Source organism: Calidris pugnax, unplaced genomic scaffold (genome assembly GCF_001431845.1).
Source record: "Calidris pugnax isolate Ruff unplaced genomic scaffold, ASM143184v1 scaffold24, whole genome shotgun sequence".
NCBI classification, from domain to species: domain Eukaryota; kingdom Metazoa; phylum Chordata; class Aves; order Charadriiformes; family Scolopacidae; genus Calidris; species Calidris pugnax.
In genome coordinates this window covers 13,006,167-13,023,739 of record NW_015090922.1, presented here as the reverse complement: position 1 = coordinate 13,023,739, position 17,573 = coordinate 13,006,167, and the positions used below count along the sequence as shown (strand labels likewise).

Genomic DNA, 17,573 nt, shown 5'->3' with positions numbered 1-17,573 from the left:
GAGTCTGGCCGCCACAAAATGGCGGATGGGGAGCTGAACGTGGACAGCCTCATCACCCGGCTGCTGGAAGGTGAGCCAGGCGCCGGGCGGCCCCGCCGGCCTGCCGCCCGGAGGGCGAAGTGGCTCCGTCGCCTCCCCCCGGCCGCCCCGCGGGAGCCGGGGCTGCCGGCGGGGTGTGCGTGTGGGGGAAGCGGGCGGGGCGGGCTCGTCCCGCGGTGCGGCCAGGGGAGCTGGGGCAGGGGTGGCGGCCGGGAGGGGGCTTGTCGCGCTTGGCCGGTGCCCCGGGCCCGGCCCCGCCGGCCCCTCGGAGGGGCGCGCTTAAGCGTCCCGTCGGCGCGGGTGTGTGCGGGGGTCCGTCCTCCCAGCCGAGGGGAAGCGGCTGCTTTCCTATTTATAAAAGAAAAGCTTTGCTTTTCTTCTAGCGTTACCCCCCCGCCGCTGCAGCTGGCTGGCTGAGGGGCGAGCTAGAGAAGCCTCGCCAGGTGAGCTACGGGCGGCATTATCCCTTCCTCCGGTGGGGTCGGTCGCCGTGTTCCCTGCTTAATATTACGTGTGTAAGCTGCGTTAGATATGGAATTGTATATACGTGAGTGTCAGGGGAAGCAGAGGGCTTTAGTGCGCTGACATTCCTCTGCCTGCCTACGGGGCACTCTCCAAAAGTGGCTCTCAGGGATGGCTAATAAAAACTATCAAGGGATTTGTGTGTGTTAAATAGCGAGTCTTTCCTTTAAACTGAGGAGGAAACTGGCTTACTCCCTGCTTTTGGAGAAGCTTAGGAATTACTCCTAGCGTTTTCTTTTTATTTAAGTTATGTCTTGAATGTTTAGTCTTCTTAGGCCTTTTCTCCCATTAATCTTTCATTCCACATTCAACAAATACCTGGTGTGTTGGAGATGAGAGTATATGAGTATGCGCTGTTCACTTACCTGGTTGCAGTACTCCTTGGATTGTTGGATCACTTTACACAAGGCATATAGAAAGGAATTTATGGAGTATGTACAGTTCTGGAACTGAAACAAGTTTTGTAAGTCTGAAAGTTTTGTTCAGCTGAGTTACTACAAAGCAGAGGCTCTAGGGCTTTGAGGATTTTTTTTTTTAGTAGTTGCTATCTGTTCTTTTTTTGATGTGAAACTTAGCTATCAACAAGAAAAATCAATATTTTAAAATACATAAATACCTTGGGCAATTGTGCTTATGTTTGTGATTTAAGGTATGCAGTGTAGTACAGTATGAAGAAACCTGCAGGTATGATGAGCCGAAGTTTATTTTTGATCACTAATAGAGATAAAACTCCCTTTTTCTGGATGTTGAAACACTGATTAGTAGGTAGGCTTTTAAGACAAACCAGATAGTAAGCTAGTAAACATTTACTTTGTAGTGCAGATTTTCTGGGGACGTCAAAATGCATGTATATGTGTGGTGGTGGGGTTTTTTTAGAGACACTTTAAAAAATGTACTTGAAAGGTGCTTTTTTTCTTTACTCATCAGTGCAGTTACTTAAATATAGATTGCCTTAAGAAGAGGGGATTCTGCAGTGTTTCGGTATGCAACTTGTTGGATTGTTCTGCTCTCTATTATCTTAAAGACAACTCTGTTTATCCTTTTCTTTTAACTTAGACTTTTAAAATTACATGTTCCATATCTTTTACACACACCATAAATACTTGTGTTGCAACTTTCTACCTTTTGGGGTTATGATTGTGTGCCTTGTGTCCTGGCAACCCCATCTGTACTTTGTATTCTGTAGTACTTTAATCTTTAGGGATATGTATATGCCACTTCTGAACCAATCTTTGTTTACAATTTTTCATCTTTATTTCTCAATCTCTACCTCTGAGCAGAGATTAGGAAGATTTTTAAGGGAAATTAGGTGTTCTTTCTCCGCTTGTCACCTACTAATAGTAATAGGGTGCCTTGTACAGTAATCTTGTATTGAAAGGAAATAGACTCTTGCAGGTTTTATTTGAAGAAAAAAGATATTAGAAGAATGCATTGTGTATGAATTATTTTTTGCTTCCATTTAACATATTTTTTTTATTGTACTGGTAGCCTACAATATTTCAAGCTGTGGTTTGAATAGTAGTGTTTCACGAGGAAGCACTTTTTTTTTTGTACAGTTGGCAGCTCACATTCTGGAGCTCATGCTGTTGCTTAGCTGACCTGTTCTGGTAAAGTGAGTATGGATCCTTCCCCACACTGCTTGCGCACAAAAATTTCTATTGACTCTAATCTCTGGAGTAAGTAATTAGTTTAAGGCAAGTTTTCTGGTGCCATTACTCCCGCTTCAACTTTGACTTAAAGGATAAGAATATGTGGCTTTTGAGCTGTAAAAATGCATGTTGAAATCATAAAAAACCTCTTTTATGAAATGTTGTTGTACAGTACATATTTAGTCCCTTTAAGTAACACGGGTGGCTTTAAGTTTGAGTAGCAGTCTGCAGTTGTGTTTCCGTGGCTGCTGCACGTACGTTTTAAAGGGTAGCAAATACACAGCCACAGGAAACTTCCCTGCTGTTGTTGGGTTGCTGGTTGGTGACACCTGTTTCTAGGCTGTTATATTAGCTGTCATGAGTTCTTGGTCTTTAATTAGGCTACTCTAACTGTTTTTACCCTTGTTGCTCAAGACTACATATCTTTTGGGTTATATGACACATTAACTTGCCTTTGGGTTGGAATTACCTACTTGGATCATCTTACCCTCCATGTACTGGGGTTTTTTTCCTTTTTCTGGGATATTGGTGTTGAGGTGGCCTAAAGCCAGGATGCTTGGGAGAATCCATGAAGAACATCTCAGCCCTCAGCATGTGTGCACGCATCCTTGTCTTGAATGTGTAGTTATTTTGGAGATCTTCTGAGTGCTGGAAGCCAGAGTAATTAACTCCTGAGTTAAATTGGGGATTGTTTTCAGAAAGACTTAGCTGAGCCATACTGTAATGCATGGGGATTGTCTCCTAGGGCATTAGCTTTTCGTATTCCATGGTCTGTTGCATATACCAAGTTCTTATCCTATTCACCTATTCATTGGTGAACTTAGGAGTGGTAACAGCTTGTTTTGAATTGACTTTCTCTTGCAGTGTGTCTAGTACTTGGTTACTAGTTAATGATACCGGAATTACGCCTGTTTAGAGGAAAGTAAAACTAAAGTGTATACTGTATGCTTTAAGTCTGAACGTAGCAATGCTTTTTCTTACTTCTTCCACCTCCAGACTTAAATTCCCATTCCTGTTTCTTTACTAGAAGAATGAGGGAGATGCTAGTGCTCTTTGGTATGTGCCTGACTGATCTTGGAGATACTCTTAACTTTATTATAAGACTTCTTTTGATAAATAAGTCACTCATAAGTGAATTTGCAAAGACTTACAGGCCATGTAAACACAAAATTCCATAGCTCTGCTAAAACACTTTTAGATTGTGTGACCATGAAAGTAAGTCAAATTAGTCTTAAGACTGTTTCCTTCTTGCAGTAGTACTCAGAACTCTAGTCAAGCTTAGTTGCGCTGTAGTACACAAAAAGATGATTGCCTCATTTTTTCTTCAGTGTGTTGTCTTTTCTTGTGTGGTTTTTGTGTTTTTTTTTTCCTACCTTCCCAGCTATGCCATCTGGTGGATAGAATTTCCCAGTCCGTTCTAGCTGTGGGCAGCACAGGACTATGCACACACACAGGACTGTCATGAGTACAGCAGGTGTGGAATACATTGTGTTTTGCCATATCTAGACACACCGTGTATCTCTGTGAGCTGAGCTGATACACTAGCCTTACATTTAAGCCAGGCTTTGAGTTTAACCTAACCTTTGGTGATATGTGGAAAAGCAAGGATGGTGATACCTGTGACTTGACTTGTAAAGAGTGCTGTGGATAGTGTCAAATAAGACAGCTGTATTTCTGTCTGGGTGGTGGGTTTCCTGTTTCTGTGGTCTAAATGTCTCTTTAAAATTTGTGGCTATCAGGCAGCCCACCAGGACTCGACTGAACTTTCTGCACTTTCACATATACAGGTGTCTGTCTTAGTAAACACTAAGGAATTTAACATGGAAGAGAGGGTGTACTCAGGGGAAACCCAGACATATAGTAGTCTTGAATACAAGCTGGATTTCTGTGAAGAGGGTTTATTTATATAGCTGCACAAACAAATTTACCTTACCTAGGCAAGACCTCTTGCTTGTCTAAATGTAGCTAACCTATTTCAAATTAACAACTTGAATTCGGTTGATGGAACTTAATGTGGAACTGCTCTAAAACAAAATTATTTTTGGTAAGGTTAGGAGGGCTACTAGCTCTGATAGTACTGATCCATCAAGAAAGCTGGGAAAGTACTTATCCAATAAAAGAGTTGTCAGACTTCCAGTAGACATGGAGATTGATTATTGCTTCTATATTCAGCTCAAAGTGGATTTTTTGGTTACCTTAATAAAAGCTGGTTGTTGAGTGTTCTTACCATGTCATGTGACATCTTGTAAGAAAGCTGCAACCTTCAGTTTTGGTTTCAGAGGTCTTGCAGGCTGTGATAAAGACGGAAAATTGAATATGACTCAATTTTTCAAATGGAGGTTGGATTTCAAATGCTCATGAAATATTTGAGATTTTCCTTATTAGTCTAAAATGCTATAAAGTAACTGGGCTAATGTATTATGGTTGGCAATGTATTTCTTGTTTGGTTAGTGTCTTAACTAATTAACCTATCCAGCCAGCCTGATCGTCTGGTATGATACAGTAGTCGTGCTTGCAGTTCCACAGGCTCTGTAACTGATAGTGAAAAAGAGAGGCAGTTGTAGAGAAGAAGAATAGACCTTAAGGATCTGTTGCAGAACAATATAAACAAACCATGGAGGTGAACCTTGAATAAACAGGATTATTACCTGGTTTGGTGTGAAATCACTGGATAATCCACTATTAGAAAAATAAGCAAGGAGAACTTAATAAGGAGTTTCTTGCAAAGGATGTATTTGTGAAACTGTCTTTAGAAAGAGGAAGAAAATAGGCAGTTTTCCTATGTTTCTAGGAGGGTAGGTATTGTATTAAACAGGGAGAAGGGATAGAAGAATGATGTTTGTTTCTGGGTTTGTACAGCAGTGCAGATATCAGCCAGTTCATCTCTAGCGTTATAAGTGCATGACGAATGGGATAGTTGGCTAGAAAAATTCCACTGAAGGCCAGGAGCCCAGTGTCAGGCAATATGCGCTGGTGTTCTTTTATTCTGGCTGACTGTTTTGCCACTTCAAGGCTACATGATTGAGTAACTGTTTCATTTTGATATTCTGCAGTACACTTTTTACTTGAGTTACTCAGGGCCTTTTTATGAGTACAGCTAAATCATAGTATGAAAAGAGAAAAAAAAAAATCACTAATGTTATGTGGGAGGATTTTTAATACTTGATAGTTGCAATGAAGTGCTCATTAGTGACCATGAAGTGTAAATATGTACATTTTAAAACAGGAAAAAAATACATGTTTTGACACTGAAGTCAAGCATACTATATTTGGCTATTACCCTGTAAGGTCAGATGCTGTACTCAGTGAAGGGTGTGTGTGTATAGGGGAATCTACTCTTCACTACACCCTGGGGTGCCTCTAATGCGGTGTGTATCTGGTTCATAATTTGATTGTAGACATGAACCTGTTTACTGCCTTCTCTTACTGTTGTGTGATTTTTCTTCGTGCATAGATTAGGTCATCTTAGTTTCACAGCACTGTTTTCTGTGTGTTTTGGGGATTTATTTTTTTTAGTATCAAGCTTGATACAAAGCTTTTGTATGTGTATCCCACATAACCAGTTAAATACCTGAGAAATTGGAGAGGTGTGAAAGTCACATTAAACCCTAGCTTTTTATATTCCAACTTAAGTTAACCTCTTTCTTTGGTACTTCTTTGGAATTATGAAGTAATGGCCTTCCTCAAATTTTAGGAATTTTATTAGATGGCTCTGTAGGAAAAGAAAGTCAAACTTCATGAAAGCAGCCAAAATTCTTGTGTTTCATGAAATTATGTTAGGTTAGCCTTCCAAGTGGTCTAGAACAGGAATTGCCACCACTTGTATTATTCAACTTAGTGAGAGGCTCCTACCTTATGCTTTGCTAGTTTCATGAGTTTAGGTTCAAGTGTAATTAAGTGAATAGTAAATACAGAACAATAACAAACATTAGGGTTACACATTCTGTTTACAGAATGGTCTAACTGTTGTGATCTTGTCATTCAGCCTTGCATTGGCAGTTCCCAGAACTGTGTATAATACAGAATGATTGAGACCGTCAGTTTATGGAACCTCTGTGTAAGGAGGCAGGTGGCCTGTGAAAAGCAGATGTTAGTGGCAGAGGTTGGTGTAGGGACACTTGCATGTTCTCATTGGCTTATTTGGGTATCCTCTGAAGCAACTTTACATACTAGTTTCTAATGAAGCTCCTTCTCCATGAGTGCTAATTCTGCTGGATGGTATATTTTAAGAATGTAAATTCAGGTTTGGGTAAAAGAACACTTCATTGTTTGACTGTTTTCCTGGTTAGAAATTAAAGGCTTGGACAGTCTTTTTCTTTGCAGTGAATTTGTGTTTGATGTAACAAACCAATAGATTCACAAGGATTTAAAATTTTCACAATGTTAAAATGAGTTCACAAGCAATCACTGTGTTCTTCAACAAAATACTTGATATTAGGGCAATCCAGTGAAGGCAAATTTTTAAGATTTTAAGAGTGCTTGGATATGAAAGTACAGTTCTTCTGGAAAAAGCTCCCTGGAAGGCTGACTCTTCTATTTTTAGTGGGGAGTTTGGATGATGTACTCTAGGAAAGGTAAAGGGCTTTGCTGTGTATTCTGTGCAGAGTAGCTGTATATTCAGCAATATGCTTCTTACTGAATGGAGCAAAGCTCTGGCAGGGCTTCAGTTATATTATTGTTGTGCACCAATGTAACAAACCAAATGAAAGCCATTCTAAGGTTAGTTCTGTTACAGTAATCCTGAACTTTGAAAACTTGGTTTGCTGGCTTAACTCTGTTTTGCTGCAAGATAGGGAGTGGCATTTTCTGGATGACAGCTGAGAAACATATTTTGAGGGAGTAGAACTTTCGCTTTTCAAAATGAAAGACCTTTCCTAAATCCAATGTAGGATTCCTGACTTAAACCTATGAAAATATGTACCTTTGATTTTAAAAATGCTGAGAGCAGATAGCTTCAGAATGTTTCCAAAATCAATATAAGAACTGTTCGATTTTTTTCAAGTCATAGGTCATGCCACCTTTGGCTTCCAGATCCATTCTGCTCCTACTATTGAGAGGCTGTTCACGATTCATCAAGTACAAAGAAATACGAAGTTAAATGTCGTAATTTAGTCACCAGTCATTTAACTTTCCACAGAACGTCTGGGGGGAGTGCAAGCTTGTGGAAACTTCTGGTGTGCAATTTGTAAAATTGCGTGCTTGCAGTCTTGTGTTGTAGTTTTGGGATTTTTTTAGATATACTCTAGCAGAATAGATCTCTAAAGCTGTATTTTCAGAAAGAAGCTTGGCTGGAGCTACTTTGAAAAGAAGCAGAACCAGCAGCTTATTCCTCCACTAGTCCTAGCCTGAGTTCACAGTCGATATATTCACCAGCTTGGGGAGCTATCTAGATCACATTTTTGCTTTGTTCTCTCTTTGCACTAGAAAAAGAAAATATGAGTTCACTTAGGCAGTTTACTCTGTGGCCACATAAATGCATATGCTGGCAAAAAAAACAGAGTGTAGGGAAAGAATGGGGCTGCTACTTAGCAATAATGCTAGCCCATTTTTTTTATGAGACTTAGGAGGAGTCTGCCTGGGTTTTCAAGTTATGCTAAAATCGTGAGTGTTTTGTCCAGTAAACAGGACACTTGTGGTATTGGAGAACACAGTATAAATGCTTAGGACAGCTGTGCATACCACAGCTGATTTTGTAGTTGAAGAAACTTCTATTAGTGATGCCACAAAATGAGTGGCTTAGTCACTTGGTGAAAGGGACACCAGAAACAGTGTGACAGAATAAACATATAGATTAAACATGCTTTCATGAAAGTGATGCTCATAGAACTTGTAACAGCCACTTCTTGTCCCTTTTTTCTTAGTGTTTTTATTTTTTTTCCTCACCAGTATTGCCTTACATAATATCCTACTTTCTGGCATGAATTTGGAGTGATTAAAAAAAAATTCATTATTTTTGCTGAAGTTTTTTTTTACAGCCACTGTGCAACTCGCGTCTTGGATTACTAATTGCTGTTAGTAGGCTTGCTAAGGTTTCTTATCAGAGGCTGTGTAGATGCAGAGACCATTTTAATATGGAATAGAGCAGCTTTTGGATTACTATAGGATCTATTGTGTTAAAATAATAGCATGACAAGTACAATGCATAAAGTTGCTTTTAATTCTCTTTATTCCCTGCTATGTCACTGTGCCTTAAGCCCCTTGCAGCAAAGGCTTGTTCTGGCAGAGCACTGTGCACTTGGGATTGTGTACTACAACAGGAATTGCTCTCTCTACCGAAGACTTATGTAAATCAAAGCTTGTTTACAGCATCTGCATCTTAGATTAAAGATAATTAATTTACCTCTAATGTTGAGATGCTGTTTCTGCTCTGGGTAAATGACAACCATTAAAAAAGATGGTTTTCCCAGTGCTGTTAAAGGATTTTTGTAAGCTACAAATTTTACAATGCATGCAGCTATGACCTGCAGGTTTTAAGAATGGTTAGCTATACTAATTTGCAAATGAGTCTGAAAAACATCACTTGCACTCCTGATCTCATAACTTCCTCTTAAATCTGTCCTTGGAGATTTGGCTTTTGAAAAGGTAAATGTGGTGAGAGATGTTCTTGTTTACCATCCATACACCACTCAGCTGAGTCAAAGAAACTTGAACACATTTCTAGTGGTGGTGTAAGCCAGTGAAAGATGTGCTTAGTCTTGCTTGTGTACTTGTGTCACAGCTGTGGCACAGCTGATTCGGGTGACTACTTGGCAAACCTTTCAGTGCCTTTGTGAATCCAGTGGAGGGCTGAGGCACCCAGGGTCACAGTAGCTTCCCACTTTTCAGTATGCAGTACCCTTATTGATGATGAGGGGATTGTGGGGGAAAGATCATGTCTCTTAACTACGTTATTGATGACACACAGGTGCGGTGGCCAACATTTGTACCCTTCTCAAGGGCTGGAAGTTATTGCAGTCATTAGGTGTCGGTTGTCTCCTCTCCTGAGAGTGACGTACTTACCGTAGTTGTAAAAACTGCTCTTGTCTGAAAAGTCCCAAGTGTGGTAATAAGTCACTGCCTGTTTGTTGGTTTGTCTGTTAAGGGTTTGCAACATTTTAGGCTCTACTGTAAAAAGTAAAGAACTAGCATCAAGACACCGGATGCCCTGACTGTGGCAGTTAGCTAATTTTGAAGTCAGGAGCTGCATGTTCACTGTGTCTTCTAGTGCAAAAATCCAGCAGTACTTAAAACCTCAATCCTATAAAGCAATTGTTCCAAGTTTAAACCTCCATGCGAGTTTCAAAGGGAGCTAAAGGCTGATGTTCCAAGAAATATTGATTCGATCAAAGTTATTTTAAGTATTATGAGTGTCCTCCTTGAACTGCTATCTCTGTTTTGGACTCTGGGCTTGGTCCAGTGCTATTATGGTACAATTACTGTTGTGTGTGGTGGGCTTTCCTGGATCTGAGTTCCAACACTAGAGTGGATGTAACAAGTGTGCAGTTAAGTCATTCTTGGCTTTACATGAAATTGCATAATTCTGGTACTGCAAAACATTATGAAAGTAGTTAAATACAAAGGAGACTTTCATTGCTTATCAAAACAGGATTAAAAAAAATGCACAATTTGTGGAGGGGAAAAATGGGGCTAGCTGAATTGTGCTGCATGCTTCCCCAGTGTGACGTTGTTACAAGCCATGGGTTTAAAGTACAACAATTGCTGCAATAAAATGATAACCATTGCATTATTAAGACTCTGCTCTTTCAAGTGGCAGCTTTCTTATGTATAGTGACAGTTTTTTGTGCCTATCAACATAAGCTTCTGGTCTATGAAAAGGATCATTGTAAGCTACTGGTATGCAAACATTTGAAAAGGTGGAGATTGTTGGAGCACTTTGGATAGTCAAGTCCTGTGTGAAGCTGTCAAGCTGGAGATACTATTTTTTTATTTTGTAATAATCCCTATGGGGCTGAAGATTTATCTGTAAGAGCATCATTTAGTAGATGTTTGAGATGTGGTGAAATGAAAGGCTGTAGTCATGTATTGTTTTCTAGTCCCCTTGATTGTTTAACATCTGCCTTTGTATTCATTTAATATGTAAGCCATGAAGAATAGCAACAAAAAAAGTGTTACTAAAAGGCTGTTTGCTTTCTCAAGTATAGTTGAAATCTTAATTAGCAAAAGGAATGTGACTTACCATATGGTAAATATCACCTGGTACTGATTCAGAGTTTCACTGAAAAGTCCTGTACGCCACAGCCTTGTTCTTGTGGGATTCTCACGAGTGAAATATTTCCAGTGTATCCTCACTGCAGATAGATGAGCCCTCCTGATATTTTGGCACTCAAAGTGGCTGTCCCAGGATCTAGTTTCACATCTTCTCTGCTTGAGAGAGCCATTCTTCATTTCTGCCTTTTCATATATTTCTGTGACTGCTTCCTAACATCAGTTTAAAAAGTGTGTCTGGTGTTCATTAAAAATAAAAAATAAAAATTCATAGCACAGTGTTGGAATGGTCTGATGTTCAGTTACACTGGGAGAAGTATGCAGTGATAGCTAGAGCAGAGCTTTTGGGGCTTAACACTTCGGACTGTAGTACTAGGTGACCTAGGACTAACTGTTGGCCTTCATGTCCTTTTTTTTTCCCCCATTGCATGGCGTAGATAATGGTGCTGATCACCTTTGTAGGTGTTTTCTAGGATGTAGATGTTTTCTAGGACCTAAGTGGAAATAAAAGGAAGACAGAGGTTATATTAATTTAAAAAAAAAAAGTGGCAGTGTTACTCTCCTGTTTTGAACAGGGGGAAGCAGGCAACTCAGGAACTTACCTTGTATGAAGAACTAGTGTTTGCTGTGCTGTTCACAGATCTATTTTATTAGACTTCCTGAAGTTGCAGCTAAAATTTTTAAAGAGTAATGACTTATTGTATTTGAGTTTGAAAGCATTTGGATAGGAACTGCTAAAGTTTAATGCTACCTTATCTTGTAGGTACTCCTGTGGTGTAATGCTGAATATTGCTTCCATCTAAAGCAGATGGCAGAACAGGATGTTCTCCTGTTGTAAACACTAATACATTCTGGCTTATTCGTTTGAACTCCGAAGTTTGGTTTATGCTGAGGTGCAAGACTGAACTGGATCAGCCAAAGTGCAGACACATTTGTTCTATTTAGCCGTCTCATTAAAGACACATAAAAGCCTCTGACAGAGGAATTGTATAGATATTTGTGGAGAGGAGCAGCTGCAGATAAACTTGCCAGAGAATGTTGATTGGAGTGCAATGACATGTGAATGCTATAGAAAACTCAGTGCTAAATATAGATCTGAGTACCTGACTTACTAGTTTAGGAATTCAATTTCATTCAAATTAGAATGTCTTTGTTTAGATGTAAAGGTTCCAATAATTCAACAGCCATTATATATGAATGAAGGTTTCATCAAACTTGCATAGGTTTTAGTGTGATGTTCCTAATATGGCAATTTCAGCTGCCGAATGTGTAAACATGCCTGTAGGTTGGCTTTGTTTTGTTTTTTTTTTTTTTTTACGGCTGTTGAACTCAACAGTCCTAAAGAAGTTTATTTTGTGCTAATGTGAAAGTGTTTTCAGGATTCCGATTTTCAGGACATTTTTGCCTATAGTGGATACTCCAGCATAATGGGATTGTTAATTTAAACACTTTTTGAAGTTGCTATTTATCCAAATGCGGGCGAAAGGCCTAAATTGTTCTTTTCTGAGAACCTGATTTAACAGGAGTGCACACAGACCTTTAAGCACAGGTTACAACAGTGTCACAGACTAATTTTACAATTTGTTGGAACACATAATTCCAACACATTGGTAGATATCTCGGAGCGTGCTGCTAGTTTTTTGTCAAATGTAGATTTCAAATAGAGCTTATCTGTGCTTACCTATTGCTGTGTATTTGTGTGATAGTTACCTTCAATTGTTAAACATCTCATTTCAGTACGAGGATGTCGTCCTGGGAAGATTGTGCAGATGACTGAAGCAGAAGTTCGAGGCCTGTGCATAAAATCACGGGAAATATTTCTTAGCCAGCCTATTCTCCTGGAACTAGAGGCACCTCTGAAAATTTGTGGTATGTAAACTTCACATGTATGTGATTTATGCAGGTATTTTAATCTAGTTGTTATGCTAGGTGGGTTGGAAGGATACTGAGGTAGACAAGTGACTTTGACTTGGGTGATACAGATTAGGCTGAGCTCTTCACAGTCTGAAATGTAACTTTCAATTAAGACTGGATTAAGTGGAGGAAAGGCAGTTAACAGTTGGTAGATTGCTGATGCTCCTGATACTATTTAGGAGGGATTTGCCCTTGTCTAGTGCAAATCTTGCAACCTGTCCCTTGTACTTCCCTAGGGACTGCTTGCACAGAACTGCTACTGTTTCAGTCACTATCTCAAGAAGAGTTAGCTGCTTTAAAAAAAAGAAGCAAATGTTTAATGTCATAGTTGCTCTCTTAAAAGCGTAAACAAAACAAAGATTTTACATATGATATGGAACATCTCAAAGTGTTGAAGAAAGCATTGTTAGTCTTTCAAATGAAAAAAACCACAACAGCATGCATATTGTTAAATTAGACTTAGTTACTGTGTAATAAATTCCTTGAGCTTTACAGCAAGTTTTAACAAACATTGTTATTACTGTCAAATATGGATAAAACTTAAATGTAAATGTTCTTTACCTCTCTTTGCCCTTATAAGATGCTAGACTTCTTCAAAAACATGCTGTTTTTAATAGGTATGCAAGCTTGTAAAAAAAAAAACCCAGTTACAAAAGTATTGTGAATAAAAATAATAATAAAAATCACTTTAGTGATTTTTTTTTATTGCTTATTCCTTATTTTTTTGTCAGAGTTAGGTTGATGGTTGGACTAGATGATCTTTAAGATCCCTTCCAACCTAGACGATTCTATGACTCTAATACTGGCATGTAATCATCCTTCAAGTTATTAACAGCAGACACAGTCTTAGAAAGCACAAAATTTCTTGAATTAGGATTCTTAAAAGTGTCATAGTACTAAAATTGAAACAGTGTTTGAATTTGTTCGTAGTAACATTCTCAAAGATGGATTAGGTTCTTCCAAGCCTTCCTCCTGGCAGACCTAATATAGCAATGTTTCTTACATTGAGAGGATATTGCCAATTAAAAAAAAAAAAAAACACCAAACAGTAATGGCAAAGTCATTCTTAAATGACTAATTGCTTGGTAGGGTGGGGAGGGAAAACTGGATTAGCTTGCCTAATGACATAAAGTTGAAGGTAAAATCCAGCTTTACCACATTGTGTTTATGCTACACTGAAAAGATTACAGTAGTCTCAACATACGCCTAGATAAAGAAAAAATGAAAGCTCAAGTTAAATATTTAGATTGTACGTAACTCATGGTTGGCAAAGTCTAATTAGCCTCCTTCAAAGTTAGTTTCTTGCTTGCTTAAATCGAGACAGTTGAAAGGACTGTTAGGTGCACAGTAATAGGGTAGCAAATGCACAGTTAAGTAAGGCATTTTGTTATTTTTAAATTGGATTCCAAACACTGTGATAGCACCAGCAAGTGTCAGGTGCATCTAAATTTAATATTAGAACAATAGTCAAAGATGCATGTAGATAAAAGTGAAGGAAAGATGATCACTTTCACCAAAAGCAAAATATGCAGCTGTGCTGCTTTGAACTACTATTTTAGTGTGTTCAGGCAATGCCTGAGGAACCATTAAAGGATTGTCTTGTAATCAAGTCAGTTCAAAATAAGCTTTTACATCTTGAATTGCTGTGTTTTAATGTAAGATGAAAGATACTCTTATGTAAACATCCATTTTAAACTAGGTGTGGTTTTTACTGTAAGGCTTTGTATCTGGTAGACTTCAATTCAACTTATGCCCATATGAAGCTGTTATTTTAAAATGCCAAGTGCCTTGAATAGAATACTAAATACTTTTGTGGCCCTACAAAATTGTTTCTATAAAATGTTGCTTTACCTTTTAAGTGCTTTGGTCCCTGTGGCTCGTGTGTGTAACAGAAAGTAATTCTTGACAATGAACACAATTATAATATTCCTACTGTAGTATATTTACTTGGTAGTTAATCCTGGTGGTGACCAAGTCTGGAGAGTGTATTGACAGTGTAGCTCTGGAGTACTAGACTCAGCATAGTAATGACTTGCTGAGGAGTCTTCTATGTTTTCTTCCGGTTGTGACCTGAAGATTTGTAAATATCAAGTAGAATACGAATCCTCCTTGTTGCAACATATGTGAAAGTTATTTTAGCCAGTGAAACTTCAGATTATTTCTAGAATCGGGTAGTGGATAGTGTTCCCTGTTATTAAAGAAAATTGGGAAGCAATTGTGCTCCCTGACTGAGAAATAGTTAGGGAAGAATGCAGCCGAAAGAAGGAAGTACTGCATTTCTCATGGAAAGAGTAGAGAGGAATATAGCTATATACTCTTCTTACCACTGTATGCTTTAAGAATTGAACTGCAGAGCGTATGGATTTGGGAAGCTTTTTCTTTTGGCTATTGAAGGAGTTGTAGAGAGATGTCTGGTTTGGGTTTTTTTGCCTTTTTTTTAAGGCCATAGTAGCTGGCACTCTGCTGGAGAGTAGCTGTGCTTAACAAAGTTGGGATTTTGCCACTGAATGAGCAGCAAAAGTGAAAATACATTTATGGAATGCTTAGTGTAAGGGACCAGGAGGTACTAAATTTAAACAGCATACAGCTTGTACTGAAGGCTTCTTGCATAGCTCTTTTGCGTTCGGTCACTTCGGTAATGAATTCTACAGTCATCTGGAATAAATTGCTTATATTCTGCAAGTTATTGTAGAGCACCTTTGGTGTTGTCTTTGACCTTATGGGCAGCTCACAGATAGCTTTGGCTAGTCTGATACGGTATGCTGTGATGGTGTAATTGCCACACAGAGCTGTTTCATGGAACGTCTGCTTAGTTTTAAAGCTGACAGTGTGATGAGTTCCTATATTTTATATGAATAATTACATGAAAGGAGGAGTTAGCCTAAATACTGGGGGATGGGAATCTTAGTGCAGCAATGTTATGGGAGGATGAGCAGTTGGCCTTTGAAGTATGTGCTCTCTGCCAACGCAATCTTCAGTTTCTCTCTAGTCTATCTAGATTTACTGATCTGTTTTGCAGTAAATAATGTGACTTTTTCTTAATACAGTGGCTTCCTGGCCATGTACCTGTTCGATTAGAGGTAGTCTTTCTGCTTACATGTGAAGACTTCTGTAGCTTTTTTGTTTTCAAATAACTGACATAGCAGTACTGCAAATACTGTGAGTTATTATGTTTAGTGAGTGCTTCAGTTTGTAATATTAATGTGGTTCTCACCTTTCTGATTCCCATGCCAGTCTTTAAAGGAAATGTGAATGCTTTTTGTAAGATCAATTAATAAAAAGTGATTGGTTGATTTAAGTTTTTGATTTGTGTATTCTTTATGTTGTTGCACTAATTTTTAGTAAACATTTTCTTCTTCAGGTGATATTCATGGTCAGTATACAGACTTGCTTCGATTATTTGAATATGGAGGATTCCCACCAGAAGCTAATTATCTTTTCCTCGGAGATTATGTAGACAGAGGCAAACAATCTCTGGAAACAATCTGTCTATTACTGGCATATAAAATAAAGTACCCGGAAAACTTCTTTCTCCTAAGAGGAAATCACGAGTGTGCTAGCATCAATCGGATCTATGGATTCTATGATGAATGTAAGCAAAACCTATTTCTTTTGCAAGACTTCTAGTAGTGACTCCTGTGACTGTCAGGATTTCAATAGTCTGTGAACCTACTTTGAAACTTTCTTAAAGTACATTTCAAACCAAGGTTAAAGTCACTCTAGCGAATTATTACTTGCTTTTCTGTGGTCCTTGAAATGCTGTCACAGGAGGTAGAAACTTAAGTAAGCTAACAGAAGTAAAGCCCTGTGAAGACAGTTTGCTAACGTTTTTATTTAGGTTGTGGTATGTATTGCAGGTTGCCTTTGAGAAAACAGCCTTCTCTCCCTAATGTTGCACACTGTTCTTGTAGGCAAGCGGAGGTTTAACATTAAGCTGTGGAAGACCTTCACAGACTGCTTTAACTGTCTGCCTATTGCAGCCATTGTGGATGAGAAGATCTTCTGTTGTCATGGAGGTAAGCTTATGGCTGCTTTTAAAGGCTGTCCAAACTGATCTTCTATACTAGATGGAATGTGGATGTACATACTGATATTTAGCTGGAGAAATTTAACCTTATATTGTCTGTAAAGGTTGCTGTTACACCTAGTGCCTTTCTGTGCTACTGGCAGCAAACAGGTGTCATTCTTACCTGATACATGTGGCCCTCTGTTGGAGGGGCAAGTGTGTCTTTAAGTGTTCCCATTGGTGTGTCCCTCCCTGAAGGATACTGAATGCTAGAATTCTTGCCTAATATGCCACATGACTTGTTGCTGTTACCATCTGTCAGTGCAGCCCTAGCAGTGCAGTGAAAGAATAACTTCCACAAGTAACCCCAGCTCTATAGTCTTGTCCTCTTTAGCTGGTTTCATAAGATGTTGATGGAAGGGACCTCTGAGGTCATATAGTCAAACCTGCTGCTTGAAGACATTTGTTAACATGAGAGCTGGTCAACAATAGCTTGGTCTAACTCCATAAAACCTTTGATTTTTGGAAAATCTACTTTCTGTAGGCACCTGTTCCAGTGCTGCTCTGTTCTTGTAGTGAAAAAAGTGTTTTGTGTTGACCTGACTGAGGCTTGTGACTTGTCCAAATATTGGAACTTGCTTGGGTGCTCTTCTTTGTTGAGGGGGACTCCCCCATGTTTTTACAGGCAGTGATGCTTACAGGTTTTTGGGATCTTGCAGAGTCAAACAATTGACAATTTCAAATTGCTTGTAGTAAGAGCCATCCTGCCTCTTTGTAGCTGTCTTCGTAATTACTGCCATTAATAAGCAATTTGATGCCTTGTGCTGAGTGATCCAGAAATGGTCTGGTAGGCATCATACCTGCATTGTCAGTGAGACAATTAGCAATTAGTGGAAATGAGAGCACTGCAGAAACCTCTAGTTTGACTGAATAGCTTCATGTGGAATTAGAAATAGTATAAACCTAGACTCTTCCTGACTTTGTGAGGTTGCATTGATGGCTGCCATCCTGCCTTTATTAATTACAGGTGTGTCTGCAAGAGCTCTGCCTGTGTGGAATGTGCTGTAAAAATGATTCTGGCTCTCCTTGCATTTTGTATTGAAACTTCTACCTTCAGTGCCTGCTTGTATATGCTATCAGAGTGTTATACATAATATGCTCTGAAGTATTGTCATGTGTCTGTAAATAATGAATTAATACAGTGATAGTCACTTGTCTGCCAGTCTTCAAGTAGCACT

General features: G+C 39.0%; 1 protein-coding gene across 1 annotated transcript in view; it reads left to right on the top strand.

The window, feature by feature from the left end:
* The first annotated feature begins 6 nt into the window (after positions 1 to 6).
* Positions 7 to 17,573, top strand: part of PPP1CB (protein phosphatase 1, catalytic subunit, beta isozyme) — a 29,495-nt gene continuing 11,928 nt past the window's right edge. Inside the window, exons 1-4 of the mRNA XM_014950932.1 lie at positions 7 to 70; positions 12,153 to 12,284; positions 15,691 to 15,921; positions 16,241 to 16,345. Of these exons, the coding sequence (XP_014806418.1) occupies positions 19 to 70; positions 12,153 to 12,284; positions 15,691 to 15,921; positions 16,241 to 16,345 (520 nt within the window). The 5' untranslated portion in view covers positions 7 to 18. The remainder of the gene's footprint in view (positions 71 to 12,152; positions 12,285 to 15,690; positions 15,922 to 16,240; positions 16,346 to 17,573) is intronic.